General features: G+C 44.7%; 2 protein-coding genes across 4 annotated transcripts in view; one reads left to right on the forward strand and one right to left on the reverse strand.

Annotated features, from left to right (window-relative positions):
- LOC311150232 (low-density lipoprotein receptor-related protein 1-like) overlaps positions 1-8,529 on the forward strand; it is a 142,383-nt gene extending 133,854 nt beyond the window's left edge. For both annotated transcript variants that reach the window (XM_084187605.1, XM_084187606.1), the window contains exons 78-90: positions 142-323; positions 530-636; positions 756-875; positions 1,128-1,304; positions 2,221-2,361; positions 2,461-2,634; positions 2,916-3,077; positions 3,417-3,591; positions 3,892-3,993; positions 4,474-4,547; positions 4,713-4,806; positions 6,144-6,288; positions 6,532-8,529. In XM_084187605.1, coding sequence (XP_084043731.1) covers positions 142-323; positions 530-636; positions 756-875; positions 1,128-1,304; positions 2,221-2,361; positions 2,461-2,634; positions 2,916-3,077; positions 3,417-3,591; positions 3,892-3,993; positions 4,474-4,547; positions 4,713-4,806; positions 6,144-6,288; positions 6,532-6,681 — 1,803 coding nt within the window. In that variant the 3' untranslated portion in view covers positions 6,682-8,529. The remainder of the gene's footprint in view (positions 1-141; positions 324-529; positions 637-755; positions 876-1,127; positions 1,305-2,220; positions 2,362-2,460; positions 2,635-2,915; positions 3,078-3,416; positions 3,592-3,891; positions 3,994-4,473; positions 4,548-4,712; positions 4,807-6,143; positions 6,289-6,531) is intronic.
- A 182-nt stretch (positions 8,530-8,711) lies between these two features.
- Positions 8,712-17,308, reverse strand: part of LOC311150233 (formin-like protein 3) — a 28,795-nt gene continuing 20,198 nt past the window's right edge. Inside the window, exons 18-23 of one of the 2 annotated variants that reach the window (XM_084187608.1) lie at positions 17,116-17,276; positions 16,647-16,748; positions 15,685-15,777; positions 15,243-15,366; positions 14,155-14,275; positions 8,712-10,767 (exon numbers count right to left, since the gene is read on the reverse strand). In XM_084187608.1, the coding sequence (XP_084043734.1) occupies positions 14,184-14,275; positions 15,243-15,366; positions 15,685-15,777; positions 16,647-16,748; positions 17,116-17,276 (572 nt within the window). In that variant the 3' untranslated portion in view covers positions 8,712-10,767; positions 14,155-14,183. Of the gene's footprint in view, positions 10,768-14,154; positions 14,276-14,716; positions 15,367-15,684; positions 15,778-16,646; positions 16,749-17,115; positions 17,277-17,308 lie in introns of those variants that run through there. The other variant, XM_084187607.1, reaches the window with a different exon arrangement.

The raw sequence follows: 17,308 nt of genomic DNA on the forward strand, positions 1-17,308 counted from the left end.
TATGTGTGATACAATATTAGTGGAATGCAGTCTAGTGCAAAATAAGTCTCATAGCTCAGAAAGGGCTGTTGTTTTCTGTTCACAACTTAATGAGATGTACAGTAACTTAACAACCATATCTTATCTCTCCCCCCTGACTAGATTGTAGGGCATCTGGAAATGCCTCGGGGTATAGCGGTCGACTGGGTGGCTGGTAACCTGTACTGGACTGACTCTGGCAGAGATGTGATCGAGGTGGCCCAGATATCAGGCCAACACCGCAAGACCCTGATCTCAGGCATGATAGATGAGCCTTACGCCATCGTAGTGGACCCACAGAGAGGGTGAGAGACTAGTACCCTTTACCACTACTGAGCCAAACCCAGCCAAGCCCCGCTGTACTGGGTTGGCCTGGTTATGCACCCACCACAGCTGCTGCAACTGTCCTGGAATGCCAATAATAAAAAAATATATATATATATAAATATATGCAAAATATTCCATTTGTATTTCCTGCTGAGCTGTTTTGACTGTTTCTCTGTGTCCTCAGGACCATGTACTGGGCCGACTGGGGAAACCATCCTAAGATTGAGACAGCAGCCATGGACGGAACCCTTAGACAGACCCTGGTCCATGAGAATATCCAGTGGCCCACAGGTCTGTATAGCATTAGCATTGTAGCCTAGCATTAATACCTAGCATTATACATTGTAGTATGCTGAGCCTGGTCTCTGTTTGTGTTAACTCTCCTCTGCTTCTCCTCCTTCTCCCTCCAGGTCTGGCAGTAGATTACTTCAACGAGCGTCTCTACTGGGCGGACGCTAAGCTCTCTGTCATCGGGAGCGTGCATCTCAACGGCTCCGACCCTGTCATTGCCGTCACCGGACTCAAAAACAGTTCAGTTCCCCTTCATACTTATCAGGGTTGGGGTTCAGTGCTACATAGTGTATTTATATGATGTTATGTTTTATGTTGAATTCTGTGTGAAATTCCTCTCGTTTCCACAGTTTCCAAATTGCTAACTGTAAGCAGGCTATTGCTCTCACCAACAGGTGTCACTGTTTTACAGAGTTGTGCCTTCACTTCTCAGAACTACATAAGAGTTTGAGCAGCATGGATAACAAAACTCTCTCTCCTTACCTCTTCAGACCTTCTCCATCCATTCAGCATCGACATCTTTGAGGACTACATATATGGCGTCACCTACATTAATAACTTTGTGTTCCGGGTCAACAAGTTTGGCAAGGGCCCCATGGAAAACTTGACCACTGGCATTAACCACGCCACAGACATAGTCCTCTACAACCGCTACAAACAGCCAGAGAGTGAGTGTCTGTCTGTCTGTCTATCGCTCCCTTCCTCATTTGAAATACCTCAAATGACACCCTATCCATTATATACAGTAGTGCACTACTTTTGACCCCTATTCACCATATAGTGCACTTCTTATTTTTGACCTCTTATTCACTATAAAGTGCAATACCGTAAACCCATATTCCACACATAGTGTTCTTCTGACCCCTATTCCCCATATAGTGCACTACTGTTGACATTCACTCCACATAAAGTTCACTACTGTTGACCCCTATTCCACATATAGTTCACTACTGTTGACATTCACTCCACATAAAGTTCACTACTGTTGACCCCTATTCCACATAAAGTTCACTACTGTTGACCCCTATTCCACATATAGTGCACTACTGTTGACCCCTATTCCACATAAAGTGCACTACTGTTGACCCCTATTCCACATATAGTGCACTACTGTTGACCCCTATTCCACATATAGTTCACTACTGTTGACCCCTATTCCACATATAGTGCACTACTGTTGACCCCTATTCCACATATAGTGCACTACTGTTGACCCCTATTCCACATATAGTTCACTACTGTTGACCCCTATTCCACATATAGTGCACTACTGTTGACCCCTATTCCACATATAGTGCACTACTGTTGACCCCTATTCCACATAAAGTTCACTACTGTTGACCCCTATTCCACATATAGTGCACTACTGTTGACCCCTATTCCACATATAGTTCACTACTGTTGACCCCTATTCCACATATAGTTCACTACTGTTGACCCCTATTCCACATATAGTTCACTACTGTTGACCCCTATTCCACATATAGTTCACTACTGTTGACCCCTATTCCACATATAGTTCAGTGGGGTTTGCCTTTATCATGCTCTGGTTCTTACTGTCTATTCTATCGCTCTGTGATTCAGTGACCAACCCATGTGACAGGAAGAAGTGTGAGTGGTTGTGTCTGCTCAGCCCCAGTGGTCCAGTCTGTACCTGTCCTAACGACCGCGTGGCTGAAAACGGCACATGTGTGGAGAGACCCCCTCCCACACAGTCTCCATTCTGTAAGTACACACACACGCACGCATGTACATATGCGCACACACACACTCTATCAATAACCTCTCCCCCTATCTCCTGCCCCCCAACCCCTCTCCTCCCAGCTCCCCCGTCCGGGCCGTGTACGGTCCTGTGTCTGAACGGCGGGAACTGCTTCCTGAACGCCAGGCAGCAGGCTAAGTGTCAGTGTCAGTCCAGCTTCACGGGAGAGAGGTGTGAGGTCAACCAGTGTAGAGACTACTGTAAGAACGGAGGGGCCTGCACTGCCTCCGTCGCAGGTAGGTCATTGGTGTGGCCGCAAACTATTCTAGGTGGCTGCCATTTTCTATTGCAGACTCTAGGGGCTGAATCCTAACTTGATGCAAATTCTCATGTTATTCGCGCGTTGATATTCATCCAAACATATCTCAGGTTAGGATTCAGCACTATGTGTGTTAGGTAGTCACATAGTATTTAGCCTACATTATATTTTTGTTCTTATTTAGCATGACCCTTTGTTTCCAGTGTAACGTCCACACCCGTCTTACTTAACCTTTGACCTTGTCATTCTCTCTTCCAGGGGCCCCTACATGTCGCTGTCTGAAGGGCTTCACGGGGCCCCAGTGTAACCTGCACACCTGTCAGGACTACTGTCACAATGGAGGCAACTGCACCGTATCCCAGGGCAACCAGCCCACCTGTCACTGTCCGCCTGAGTACCTGGGAGACCAGTGTCAATACAGTGAGTGCATATTCTATAAAGGGTTAATAAGAGGTTATTTACCCAACCATGTGCACAACTTCCAAGTCAAGTGGATGTTGAGCATTCAGCTTTGTATCAGCTTGGTATAACAGTGTACCGAAAAGTATAGTTCCTGTATTTTCATCTGGATCTGTCATTCGTCTGATTTTAATTATTTATTTTGAAGCAGTTCAGCAAAAAACATTTAAATAACCTGTCTTCAATCCACTTCTTAATGCAATACTTAATCACTAATCAGAAATGGCTCAAAAGGAGAGTCTTCACTGTGAGACTGTAAGCTCTATTTCTCTGCCTCTCAATCTGCTCACCCCCCTCCAGGTAAATGTGAGGATTACTGTAAGAATGAGGGGAAGTGTCTGCAGACAGCCAATTCCACCAAGCTGTGTCGCTGTCCCCCTCAGTTCCACGGACAGCTATGTGAGCTGGACAAGTGCGAGTACTGCGGACCCAACGGCAAGTGTCTGCCCAAAGCCTCAGGAGAGGTCATGTGCAGGTAGGAGTGCATGCTACATACACACACACACACACACACACACACACACACACACACACACACACACACACACACACACACACACACACACTGTTCAGTCCGTTCACGCTCACACATGCACAGATGCACACACACTGCTCAGTCACACACACACACCTTACACACACATTCTGCTCAGTCCCCAGTTTGTTTTATCTTAATATACGAGTTATCCTGGTGTTATCCTCAAAAACAATTATCTGGTGTTGTTTGTTCACTCACTCTCTCTGTCCTTGTGTCTGTGTACCTGTCTATGTCCAGCTGTCCTAACGGTCAGACCCAACCCAGCTGCTACACCTGTCTAGATTTCTGCACCAAAGGACTCTGCTCTATCCAACCACGCACGCTCCTGCCCCAGTGCAAGTAAGAGGATGGACCCTATCATACACACACGTATTTAGGTGTCTCTCTGTATCCTGTGTGATGTGTATTTGGGTGTCTCTCTGTATCCTGTGTGATGTGTATTTGGGTGTCTCTCTGTATCCTGTGTGATGTGTATTTGGGTGTCTCTCTGTATCCTGTGTGATGTGTATTTGGGTGTCTCTCTGTATCCTGTGTGATGTGTATTTGGGTGTCTCTCTGTAACCTGTGTGATGTGTATTTGGGTGTCTCTCTGTAACCTGTGTGATGTGTATTTGGGTGTCTCTCTGTATCCTGTGTGATGTGTATTTGGGTGTCTCTCCGTATCCTGTGTGATGTGTATTTAGGGGTCTCTCTGTAACCTGTGTGATGTGTATTTAGGTGTCTCTCTGTAACCTGTGTGATGTGTATTTAGGGGTCTCTCTGTAACCTGTGTGATGTGTATTTAGGGGTCTCTCTGTAACCTGTGTGATGTGTATTTAGGTGTCCTATAGAATGGAGGGGGTATCGATGTGAAGTCATTGCCTCTCCTGTGGATTCTCCTGTCTCCAGTGGAAGTAAGTTACTTTAGTCTCTTTACAGTGTCAGTGAAACACATGTTATAACTACAGATTAGAACACATGATTATAGCACAATACATGTTATAACCTGTCTGTCTCTCATTGGTCGATGTGTTGCATATATTCTGTTCTCATTGGTGTCCATGTTGCTCTCTCTGCAGGCTCTGCCTCCATAGTCATCCCAGTGCTGCTGCTGTTGTTACTGGCGCTGCTTGTCGTCGGGGCGATCTTGTGGTACAAGAGGAGAATGCGTGGGTGAGTAGACCAGGGGTTTCCAAACTCTTTCACTCAGGCCCCCCTTCCAGCATTGGGGAGCATCCCGCGCCCCTGCCACGTCTATCTCTATGGGCACCAGCACTGTTCATGACACAAACTGTTCACAACCGTCTTGTTGGCGGAGGAATTTTTTGGCAGGTTTTAAAGCTTATTTCCTGCAATTCTACACATTTTGTAATGAGGTGCAGAGAAAATGTTACAGTTTTCTTGCAATTCTGTAAATTTTTCCATTTCCAATGTGTATGCTTGTGATATTTGTGAGACTCAAATATTGCAACAAAATCTATGGGCTAAAAAAACCTAGCTAAAAAACAATAGCTGGCATGGGCTAGTTGATCTGGACATTTCTGACAAGTTATAAATGGCTCTCTAAGGTATGCAATGACTGCCATGACAAGAGGATTCTACTAGTGCATTCTACTAACTGAGCCCCCGTCCCCGGGGGGGGGGGGACCCCCACCCTACCGACTCCAGAGTTTGGGAACCACTAGAGTAAACAACCATTGTGTTGAGACTGGGTGTGAGAGCTCCCACTCATTCTGTCAAACTCGAATCTCTTTTCCACCTTTCATCTGTACCTCCCACCATCACACTCCCTCTTTATCTCTATTTTCTCTCTCTTTTCTCTCTCTTTTCTCCGTCTCTCTCCCTCTTTCTAGGTCTGCATGGCCGGGCAAACGCTCCCGACGTTCTCGGTAACTTAATAGGGTCATGTCTATCACCTGTTTCCCCCCCTCTCCCCAATGCCTCATCTAAACCACCATCTTGTCTGTCGGTCCAGTGACGGTCCTCCATTTTGCTGGTCTCTCTGTAGGAGAGTGTCTGTCTGTCCGTGCCTCCTCTCTCTTGTTCAGTACAGGGTTTCCCACCCAGGAACGCAGGGGTCTATTGACAGATAGATTGACTGGTTCTTCCTTACCCATCCATACCTTTCCCTGTCTACATGTATAAATATTTGTATCTATCAGTGATGCTTCTGTGCCTGCATTGTAGCAGTGGAACATTTGCGTTGTGGAAAATCCAGCATTCACCAGGATAGACACTGGATGTGTCCAAATGGCCTTTGAAAAAAGCACATTTGCATTTTCAATGTACCTTGGTTCGGTGTTGCCTTGACTGTGTGGAATCGTTTTCCTGTACTGTACATGTAGCTGGTGGTGTGTGATGGTTTGGTGTATGCTGGATTTCTCTCTCCTGTCAGTGGCTTGATTCAAGGCTCTCAGTGCTTTCAGTGTGTGTTCCTGTGTTGTAGCTACGTCTATGCTACTGTTAAAGTGTTGAGAAGAAACAAACTCACTGTGTGTGTGTGTCCACAGTGCTAAGGGCTTCCAGCACCATAGGATGACCAACGGGGCCATGAACGTGGAAATAGGAAACCCAGCCTATAAGATCTACGAAGGGGAGCCAGACGACGATGCTGGGGAACTCCTGGATTCAGACTTCGCTTTAGATCCAGACAAGGTAACACACACTCACTTATATTCACACTTGATCCATCTTAAATAGTTAACACTTGTTTTAACCCTCAGGTTACTTGTTTTAACACTGCAGCACTTCTTAACTCATAGGAATTAAATTGACACATCAAAAAAAAGTGCACTCCATGAGACTCTGCCTCTAGACTACCTGGATTGCAATGAAACCTAATTTAGGACCCTTGTATGCTCTTTGTCCAAACATTATTTCTGTGTTCCCTCCCTGCAGCCTACCAACTTCACCAACCCAGTGTACGCCACCCTGTACATGGGAGCCCACAACAGTCGCAACTCCTTGGCTAGTACAGACGAGAAGAAAGAGTTACTGTCACAGGGGGATGATGGGGAGGATGAGGACATGAGTGACCCGCTGGCATAGAGGTCAGAGGTCAGGCATGCCCGAGCCACGTCTAGACCACGCCCGCAAAGAGACAAACGCTGATCTTATGCCTTTTACCAATCGAGAAAAGAAAAGCAACAAAAAGAAAGCGAGAACACTGTATAAAATGAAGGACTACTTTTGTATGTGATTGCAGTATTATATTTTGTTCTTTTGAGAGAAAAATGAAAATTCCTCTGGTCAGAAAAAGGAAGAACCATTTTATAGACAGATTTATTCATTCAACTCTCTCGTTAAAAATTTTGCTCACTTCCATCCTCCCTCGCTCCTCTCCCTCCCCCCTTCATCCATATAGCCACTACCTCTGTGCAAAGGTGTAGAGAAAAACAAACAACAGTGGAACAATTTTACGTTTTTATTTTTGTATGAATTGTATAGGGAAAAAACATTGTTCCATTTCAGAGAAGTGTTGTTTGTGAAAGACGTGGAGAAGAGAGGGGGCCAAGTTCAATACAAAGTCAGTTCTGAATGCCAATTGATGCTGGTTTGGTCTATGCTGGAGGTGCAGAGTGAGACCATGTCTGGTGGAACTAAGACTTCCGAAACTGTAGTTCAGGAACTGGAATCAGAACTGCACATGTCCACATGGTGGAGTCAGTCAGCATCACACATATTAATGTCCGTTGTGTTGAGTGATTGTCTTTTACCTCCTTGCACAGACTAAAAGTTACATATATTTACACATGCGTATATATATAACCCTATTAACAAAGTGTCTTGAAAATATACCCAGGAATACAAACATCAAATAACATATAGCAGTTTGTCTGTACTATGTTTTACCACCTTTTCTGTTTTAGTCTTGTATAAATGAACGGCTAAATGTGCTTAATGAATGAAAGTCAATGGGTTAATGGAGTGTGTAATGTGTTGGAGGAATATGATTGTATTGAAGCAGACATTCCAGGATGACAATTCCGGGGAAGTAACTGAGGACGTCTTTGGTGTACGAAAGGACATGTTTTGGGGGGACTTGATGTGACAGATGATATATATTGGGGCCCAGAGGGTTCAGGACCATCTCAGTGACTGTTTCGTCCTGAAAATAGGCAGTTTGGCACCAAGCATGCCTCTGTGAACGCCTGACATTGCTGAAACAAACCATCTACGGTAAAACAACAAGCGGAACATGCTTTCGTCTCTGTCGGTGATAGTGAACATACTTTCAGGAGAGGCCAGTTGTTTTATGGTACTTCAGTGGGAATTTATATCAACAATGCTGTGTGTTTTTATGTTTTGAATGTATGTAATAATTACATCATGCCTATCTAATTTCGGTTTCTGCTCATTGTAAGTGCATTCCTCAGAAGGTTAGGACTGTTAGCGTCCTGATTAGCGTTCCCTGTTGATTCCCCTCTGCCTTGCTGCTAACGCTAGCTAGCCGTCTGTCTATGTCGTCTGTAGGCTCGTCTGTCTGTCGGCTTGTCTGTCTAACCATCTCTGTCTCAGTCTCAGCCAATCACGCGCTGCTGAACATGCTGCTTCTAACCAGTTGGTGATCAGCCATAACTGCCATACTATATTACAGAATACACTGCATGCAATTCACAACACACCATATACAAACCCTATAGCAAACTGCTCTAGCTTAACCATCACTTGTTATTAACAGTATGCACTATAATTTGGATTTTAATAACATTTCTGCTCTGTTACATTTTAATTTGAATAATGTAAATTAGGAACAATCTGTTTTAATTTTGACAGAAACACTTCAGCAAAACAAAACCCCACACATGGATTTTTGTTGCTCTGTTGTTTCGGTTAGTTATGATTTTATTTCTTTTTGATATAAGAAATTAAATTGATTTTTATAGTAGAAATGCATTGTGGCTCTGACCTTCATTTGGCAAGAAAAACATGAGTGAGAGAGCGAGAAAGGAGAGACAGAGAGAGAGAGAGAGAGAGCAAGAGAGAAAGGAGACCGAGAGAGAGAGAAAGAAGGAGACCGAGAGAAAGAGAAAGAAGGAGACCGAGAGAGAGAGAAAGCAGACATTTTCAAATGTGAGTCACATTGTCATTTTGTTTATTAAGGGGGAAGTCATCTTTTAGACAACATACATCAAATATCAGGCACTATTTTATTTCATCCTTATGACAAAAAAGCACAAGTAAAAGGCTTCTATTCGTTGATTTACATACAAAATGCAAATGTATGTAGAAATATCTGCTATAAGAGTAGTGTCTCATACAACATGAAGGCAATGTAAGTAGTGTAAATATGCGCTGTCCCTTTTGTGGAAATACCATATTGAAAAACAGATTGTAAGTCGGAGTGCACAATCATTGTGCTTACTTGATGGCTATTAAGGGGAAAAATTTTAATCATTACAGTTCTAAAATTTGACACAGAGTATAAAGAACATGGTTAGACTCATAGGAATGCATTCTTTACCTACCAACAAATGCATGACTGTATTGACGGAATGTTGGATATGTCTGCTCAATCGGAAATTACCTTTAAGGGCTCTATTCAATCCGTATCTCGGAAGTTCAGCGTGATTGAAGTTTAAAGGCAATGTTTCCACGTTAGCTCAGACAGCATTCACTGTAAACGCTGCATATGTCGGCTCAATCGGAAATTACCTTTACATTTCTATCGCGCAATCTGTAACACTCCAGCGATACAGATTGAATAGAGCCCTAAATGTCAATCGCACTATAAGGCGGATCTAAGGCGGATTGGAATGAATCCTGGCCGAAGTGGTAAGACTGAAGTGGTAATTGGACTGTAGGTCATAAAGTTAGAGGTAATAGAAAGCAAATACATGGAATGTTTTTACCCACTCATAAAACGTTTTCGAAGACACTTGGCCTAAGCTAATTTAGATTACAGTGCTGAGAAGCAACCTTTAAATACTGTATAGTGATTAAAGCTGGAATTCTGATTCCAAACCATTGCATATGATTATTCTTTTACCGTTTTTGAAGGTAATGTTATCAAACAAATGCAATAAAAAATACAATATTTAACAACAACAAAAATACTAAAGATACAAATTATAGCTGAGTCACACAAATAATACTGTCTAAACAAAAAGGCACTTCTTCTTTAGCAAAATAATAAGAAATAAGACATGAGTAGAGGAAGTTTGGTTTGGCTAGCTTGTACAGAAACATCTCCAAAGATTAAAAGTCTCTTTAACAATAATCTTCAGTCCTTAACTCTGTGGACAGAGACGTTCTGTGATGGCAAAACCCTGGGCCGTATTCATTAGGGCACACAACCTAAAATGTTTTGCAACGGAAAACGGAAATAAGCGTTTCTTATTGGTCAAGTCCAGCTAGTTCCTCCCTGTTCCAGTCCGTTTTCTTTCGTTTGGTGCCTTATGAAAACAACCCTGTTCTCTTTGAAGTGGAAATCCCAGCAGCAGAGTCAACATATGCTGTCATTTTATACAACCGACCGACTGTCTCCCATCCTCAACTTGCTTGGATTGCACAATCGGAGGAAATCCACGTTCATGGAAATAAGATCCACGTTGGCAGGCACTTGGCAGGAGGCACTTGTGGTTCCATGTCCACATTATGCAGTTACAGTGTCCTTCCTTCCTGCTTGTGTGAGGCGAGCCGCCCCTTTAAGGGCTCAACTCACCACCATACTCTTCTTCTTTGGACTCTCTCTGCCCAGTCCTGTTCTTAATGCCAACACACTGGCGATCGCTGTAGTCCTCTGTTTTCTGTGTGTGTTTGTGTCTGTGTCTTCGTGCATGCGGTCTGTGTTTTCAGTGGGAGAGGGGGTAAGCTAACCCACCTGATGTCTGTGCTTCTACAGTTATACCTGCTTGTTGAGAGATAGTGTCCATCAAGGATCTCCATAAATAAATAAATACCCCCGTAAAACTTGGGCCATCGTTTTGGTCCTGTCCGCCTTTCAGTCTCTGTGATCTGCAGGGAGATGCAGCCTCAGGGGGTGGGTGAGACCACCAGGACACAGGTAGGGGGGGTTGGGGGGTTATAAAGGGAAGGGGGGATAAGTGAGGAGGAACGAGTGGGTTGTTTAGGGTCTCTTCCAGCCGCTCCGGATCAGCGCGTCGTGCCGCAGGAAAGGCTGGCTGCGGAGATCTGTGAGTGGGTGAGGGGGGGAGAGAGGGGTCACTCAGGTTAACTGGGAAGTCAAACTGCTCCAGTGGCGTCATGCTCAGGTTTGAGGTTGTTGATTAAGGAACATCTATTTGCAGTGCTTATCCTAAACAGTATATTTCTGCAAATTATGTTTCACATTTTCAAATTTTAGTTACATGTTATCAAATGGGTAGCCAATTGAAAGTGAGTATCCGTTAACCAAAAAGAGAATGATGCCTTCACATAGCCTTGCATTGTCAACTTAAAACTGACAGAGAAATATGGATTTTTCATCCCAAGGCTATGGGGGTGTAGTTATTCAAATAAATCACTATGTCAACAACATAACTACGAAAGAAAATAATAATCACACGTTATAATAATATCACAGTTGTGGCAGTCAACGAGCTCTGTGAGGTACTGTGCTAAAGAGACGCTAAATATTCATAAAACTAATCTAGCCTGTTGCTGGAGAGAGGAGCTCTCGTCTCTAAAATGTCTCCTTAAATGTTAACGACATCTGTTATGTCATGATTATGACAGTGTTATGTAGCCCTTTATAATGGAGTGTTCAAGTAGTGTTACCAATGTTTCTGTATTTTTTTCTGTATGTCCTTTTGTCTGAATATGTCGGTGTTTGTGTGGATGTGCAGGGGCCTCAACAGAGCTTGTTGACCATCGAGCTGCTCAGCACACCGCAAGTCACAGTTAACAGGGAAAAACAGGACATGGAGACATGACATCAACAGGTGACTGAGTGGTGGATTGACAGAACACTGGACACAGCATGCAACATGGAAGAAAGAGGTGAGTGAGGTGGTGGTGATGATGGAGGGACCTGAGTAGAAGAAGACTTTCATGGTGGATGAAATAGTCTGCCATCTTGAGAGGTATATGGAAACGAGATGGACCTGATATTTGCGCTTCTGCTGGCTCTTTGGGAAAGTGAGTTGGATTGTTTAAAATATTGAAGGGGTTGTAAATGGCTTCATAAATCTCGATGCAATGGAGGCTCAGCTGCACGTTTCTTACTGTTGTACAGTAAAGCATATCTGACTGTTGTAAAGCATAGCATATCTTACTGCTGTGCAGTACAGTAAAGCAGGTCTAGCTGTTATAATGAATCTGAAGCGCTGGGTTGGCTAAAGCAGCTGACATGACTAGCAACACCATAGACTGTAGCTAGCAGCACACAGAGGGGCCACAGCACAAGCAGGGCCAGGGCCAGGGCCAAAGCAGACAGGCCAGGCTTCAGGCTACCTTCCTTACCCTGCAGCGTTTAGGAGTGGCATATACTGTTATTAATCTTCTGTTCAGCTGTTCAGAGGGGTAGAATGAAGAAAAAAGAGTGATGGTTGAGGAAAGGTTGTTACCAGGTTAGAGGGAAACCAAACCAATCATATTAGTTAGTTTCATGGAACAACAAGGCATTGTTTAGTTAACAAGATCGGTTTAATAGCCAAACCTCTTTATACTGTATTTTTAAGATTTAAATAAATACATCCTGAATGAACTGATAGATATCTTATACATAATGTAGCTTTCCGTGCTCATGTTATTATGCTACAGTAGATGCAACTTGATCATATGATTATATTTCGTACTACTTACTATACTGAACAAAAATATCAACGCAACATGTAAAGTGTTGGTCCCATGTTTCATGAGCTGAAATAAAAGATCCCAGACATTTTCCATACGCACAAAAAGCTGATTTCTCTCATATTTTGTGCACAAATTTGTTTACATCCCTGTTAGTGACCATTTCTCATTTGCCAAGATAATCCATCCACCTGACAGGTGTGGGATATCAAGAAGCCGATTAAATAGCATGATCATTATACAGGTGCACCTTGTGCTGGAACAATAAAAGCCACTCTAAAATGTGCAGTTTTGTCACAACACAATGCCACAGATGTCTCAAGTTTTGAGGGAGCGTGCAATTGGCATGCTGACTGCAGGAATGCCCACCAGAATTGAATGTTAATTTCTCTACCATAAGCCGCCTCCAACGTCGTTTTAGAGAATTTGGCAGTACGTCCAACCGGCCTCACAACCGCAGACCACATGTAACCACGCCAGCCCAGGACCACCAAATCTGGCTTCTTCACCCGCGGGAACATCTACGACCAGCCACCCGGAAAGCAGATGAAACTGTGGGTTTGCACAACCGAAGAATTTCTGCAGAAACTTTCTCAGGGAAGCTCATCTGCGTGCTCGTCGTCGTCCTCACCAGGGTCTTGACCTGACTGCAGTTTGGCATTGTAAGCAACTTCAGTGGGCAAATGCTCACCTTCGATGACCAATGGTACGCTGGAGAAGTGTGCTCTTCACGGATGAATCCCGGTTTCATCTGTACTGGGTAGATGGCAGACATTGTGTATGGCGTTGTGTGCCCCATGGTGGTGGTGGGGTTATGGTATGGGCAGGCATAAATTACGGACAACGAAAACAATTGCATTTTATCGATGGCAATTTGAATGCACAGAGATACCGTGACGAGATCCTGAGGCCCATTGTCGTGCCATTCATCCGCCGCCATCACCTCATGTTTCAGCATGATAATGCATGACCCAATGTCGCAAGGATCTGCACACAATTCCTGGAAGCTGAAAATGTCCCAGTTCTTCCATGGCCTGCATACTCACCAGAAATGTCACCCATTGAGCATGATTGGGCTGCTCTGGATCAACGTGTACGACAGCGTGTTCCAGTTCCCGCCAATATCCAGCAACTTCACACAGCCATTGAAGAGGACTGAGACAACATTCCACAGGCCACAATCAACAGCCTGATCAACTCTAAGCGAAGGAGATGTGTCGCGCTGCATGAGGCAAATGGTGATCACACCAGATACTGACTGGTTTTCTGATCCACGCCCCTACCTTTTTTTTAAGGTATCTCTGACCAACCGATGCATATTTGTATTCCCAGTCATGTGAAATCCATATATTAGGGCCTAATGAATTGATTTAAATTGACTGATTTCCTTATATGAACTGTAACTCAGTAAAATCTTTAAAATTATTGCATGTTGCGTTTATATTTTTTGTTCAGTGTAAATAATAATATATTCCCATTGTAACATTAGCCTTTGATTCAGCATGAATATCAAAATATCAGGTTCAGTCATTCAGAGGATTGGCTGTCTGACTTCTATCCTGTTAATTCAGGTAGAAGTGCTTTTGAGGTAGATAGAACACACACTTGCCACCAATAAGAGTCGAGGGCCGGGATTCAAACAAACCGCACTGCGCAGCCCGGCCTAAATTAGTAAAGGGGGGGGGTAAGGAGTAGTCTTAGGGAGTGATGAGGTCGGGGGGTCATGCTGCATGCACAGTGGTCAGGCAGGGGGGTAACGAGGAGAGGACACCTGTTCTGGACAACCTTGGCAATAGGGGGAGGAACTGTAGGGGCTAGCAGTTGGAGTCGTCACAGAGCTGTGCCTCACAGAAGAACCGTGAGCTTCGTTTAGCAGTACGGGCTGTGAAGGGGACGCTCTTCAGCACTGAGGGGGGAGGAGGAGGAGGGGAGAAAACGTCACACCTGAGACAGAGGAACCTGTACTGTTATTGTACTGTTGTACACCCCCCTATCTTCCATCAGCCTGGTACAGTCTAGAACAGCACAGGCACTCCTCAAGGTGCTGCAACTGTCCTATAACTGTAATATCTGTATCCAGTATACCAGCTCTCTCTGTGTCACACCTCGCTGTATTGGAGTATTGGAGGACCAGACTACATTACTGTGGGTCTTAAAGCCCTCAAAAGGTATTTGGGTGCATCTGAAATGCACCATATTCCCTATATAGTGCACTACTTTTGACCAGTAGTGCACTATAGGGAATAAAGTGCCATGTCAGACACACGCTATGTCCAGGAGGACAGGGCTATCCTGTCTGTAGCGTAACGTAGATGACGCAAGTGTTGTAAAGGACCAGGGCTAGTAGTGGGGAGGAAAAGCATTATTAACATATTATTAGCATTATTAACATTTAACATTTGTATTATTTCACTGTAGATGTTGATTAATTAGAGTTAAGTTAGGAACTGTCCTGAGTTTGCACCTCCCACGAAACAGGGCATTGGGATAAGATGCCATTTTTGATCTATTGTGACATGCATAACAGATCCAATGGCTTGACTTGCTGCTTAGCTGCACAGCTACTGTATAATGATGAGACACTACTAATCTAAATAACTAGCAGGCCACAAAAACAAACTACTGGGACGTTCAGAACTGGAATCTTCTGTTGTCTAGCTGCTGTATAGCTTCTAGCAGTGGTGTCTGAACCACGTAACAGAGTGCTCCTCCAGCCGAGCAGTTGAGGACCACAGTGATCTTAGCCTGGCCTCGGCCTCTGCCCCTAGGACTGCTTGGACGGTGGCTGGGGCTTGGACCAGGGGACCTGGGGCTCCTACTGGGGCCTGGCTGAGGGCTGCGTGGCTGCCTGCGAGGCTGCATGTCGAGCCCACCTGTGATGATATCCTCGATGGTGCCGTCCTTCCCCTCGTAGACGGGCCGGTGGTCCTTAGCCTGGCGTTTACGCAGCTCTGAGATCAGCTCCTGTTGCTGCTGCCTCTTCTTCACTACCTGGACCTGGGAGGGAGAGGAGGAAGAACATCAAATCCTGCCTAGGTCCCCCAAATAGCTTGAGCTGCCCATGGATCATTTCAATCATACAAATGCACGAACTCCTTATTGGAAGTGTGAGAAATATATTGAGAAATATAAGGCTTTGTTGATTGCATAATTATCCACCATTTAGTCTACATTCTACATCTAGACTATCTAGAGTCATTGTACAATAAGCTCAATTTTACTACTGTTGGTTGAGTCCAGTTTGAGTATGATCATCGTCTTGGCTTTTTGGGCCTTGTCTGGCAGTCAGGGCTAGGGAGACTTCTAGTATTGTACCTTGGGGTCATGTTGCTTGGCCTCCTTAGCCAGTAACTTCTCTCTCATGGCTTCCTCCTGCTTTTTCCTCTGCTCATTATCCACCACCGCATCCTGTAGGGAGGAGAACACAAAATGAGACTTCAATTCAATACCAGTCAAGACACTGGCTAAGCCAAGCTATGGAAATATATGGATCTGGGTGTTGAGTAAACACAAAGAAAACACACTTTCATGTAGCTAAACAGTCAGCACCATACATGTTCTGTGTCTCTCTCTCTCTCTCTCTCTTCCCTTCTCTGTGTCTCTCTCTCTCTCTTCCCTTCTCTATTTCTCTCTCTCTCACACACACGCAAGCGCACAGCTCCTGCAGATCCATAAATCCTTGTAGAGAACAATCTCAGGAAGGTGTCTGTGTGGCAGGGGCCGTCTGTCCTTCCGGGGGGGAGTCAGGGTGGAGGCAGGGGGAAGCAGAGGCAGGGTGGGGCCCTCGGTCCAGGGGTCAGAGTGGGGAGGCAGGGGGAGAAAGGGGAAAGCAGGGGGGAAGGAGGCGGGAGACGGGGCCCAGTCTAAACACCACAGCTGCTGCTCTGAAGGCAGACCCAGCTGGCCCATCCTGTTATTAGACCTGTGACTCCAGTCCACACCCTGTCCTGTGGCACACAAGCAGCTCTGCTCTGCTCTTAGAGGCAGCAGGGCAACACCCAGACCCAGACTAACCCAAGGTTAGGCTAACTCCCATAGGACAGAGAGAGCAAGCTCCACCTTAACATGGTCCTGTGTGGCTTAGTTGGTAAGAGTGTGGCGCTAGCGACACTTCAAGGCACTACAGGGTTGTGGGTTCATTTCCTACAGGGGGATCACATACGCATAAGAAATGTATGCACTCGTTTTACTGTAAAAGCATTTGCTATATGGCATATTATATACACGTAAAGGGGTAAAGATATATGTTAGAACTGTGCTGTTTGGTCCTTCCTTACCTTGTAAGCTCTGATGAATCGCACAAACACAGGGAAGAACACAGACGGAGGAGTCGTTTTGGAACTCTCCCCAAAATAGTTCACCACATTGTTGAAGGCTTCCTAGAAATGACATGGGGAGACAGAAGTGTCAAGGGTGGGACACATTTGTCAACATCGCTAACCTTTACAAAGCCTTTTGTTTGAGGTCAAGTTCCTGTAAGTGTTGTGCTGCATTGTTGTATCTTGGGCTTTGTTGTGCTGCTTCTAGGAAGAGGTGTTGGGTCGTGTTACACTAAGTTGTGTTATATTTGGTTTTGACCCGTTTGTAGTTTTAGACAGGCAATTCTTCCTGAAGAAAAATGTTGTGCATGCTTTAGCGGTCCAAACATTTTTTTTAGGGTAGTGGAAGATGTTTAGAAGTTGAAACGTTTAGAGACTTGTATTGAACAATTGTGTTTGTAGTTTTGATAGGATGTGTTTAGTTTACCTCGGCAGTCTTGGCGTCCTTCTGCAGTTTGTCCAGCTGAGTGTCGCTGGTCTGGAGGAAGCCCTTGAGAACAGAGTGGTCGTGGAGACTACACTCTCTCCTGATCAGATCCATCCCTTTACCCAGCTCCCGCACGTCCAGCAGCACATTCTCCAGAGATACTAGAGAGAGAGATAAGCATGCAGGCACACAC

This window comes from Coregonus lavaretus (genome assembly GCF_964263955.1).
Source record: "Coregonus lavaretus genome assembly, chromosome: 22".
Classification (NCBI taxonomy): Eukaryota; Metazoa; Chordata; class Actinopteri; order Salmoniformes; family Salmonidae; genus Coregonus; species Coregonus lavaretus.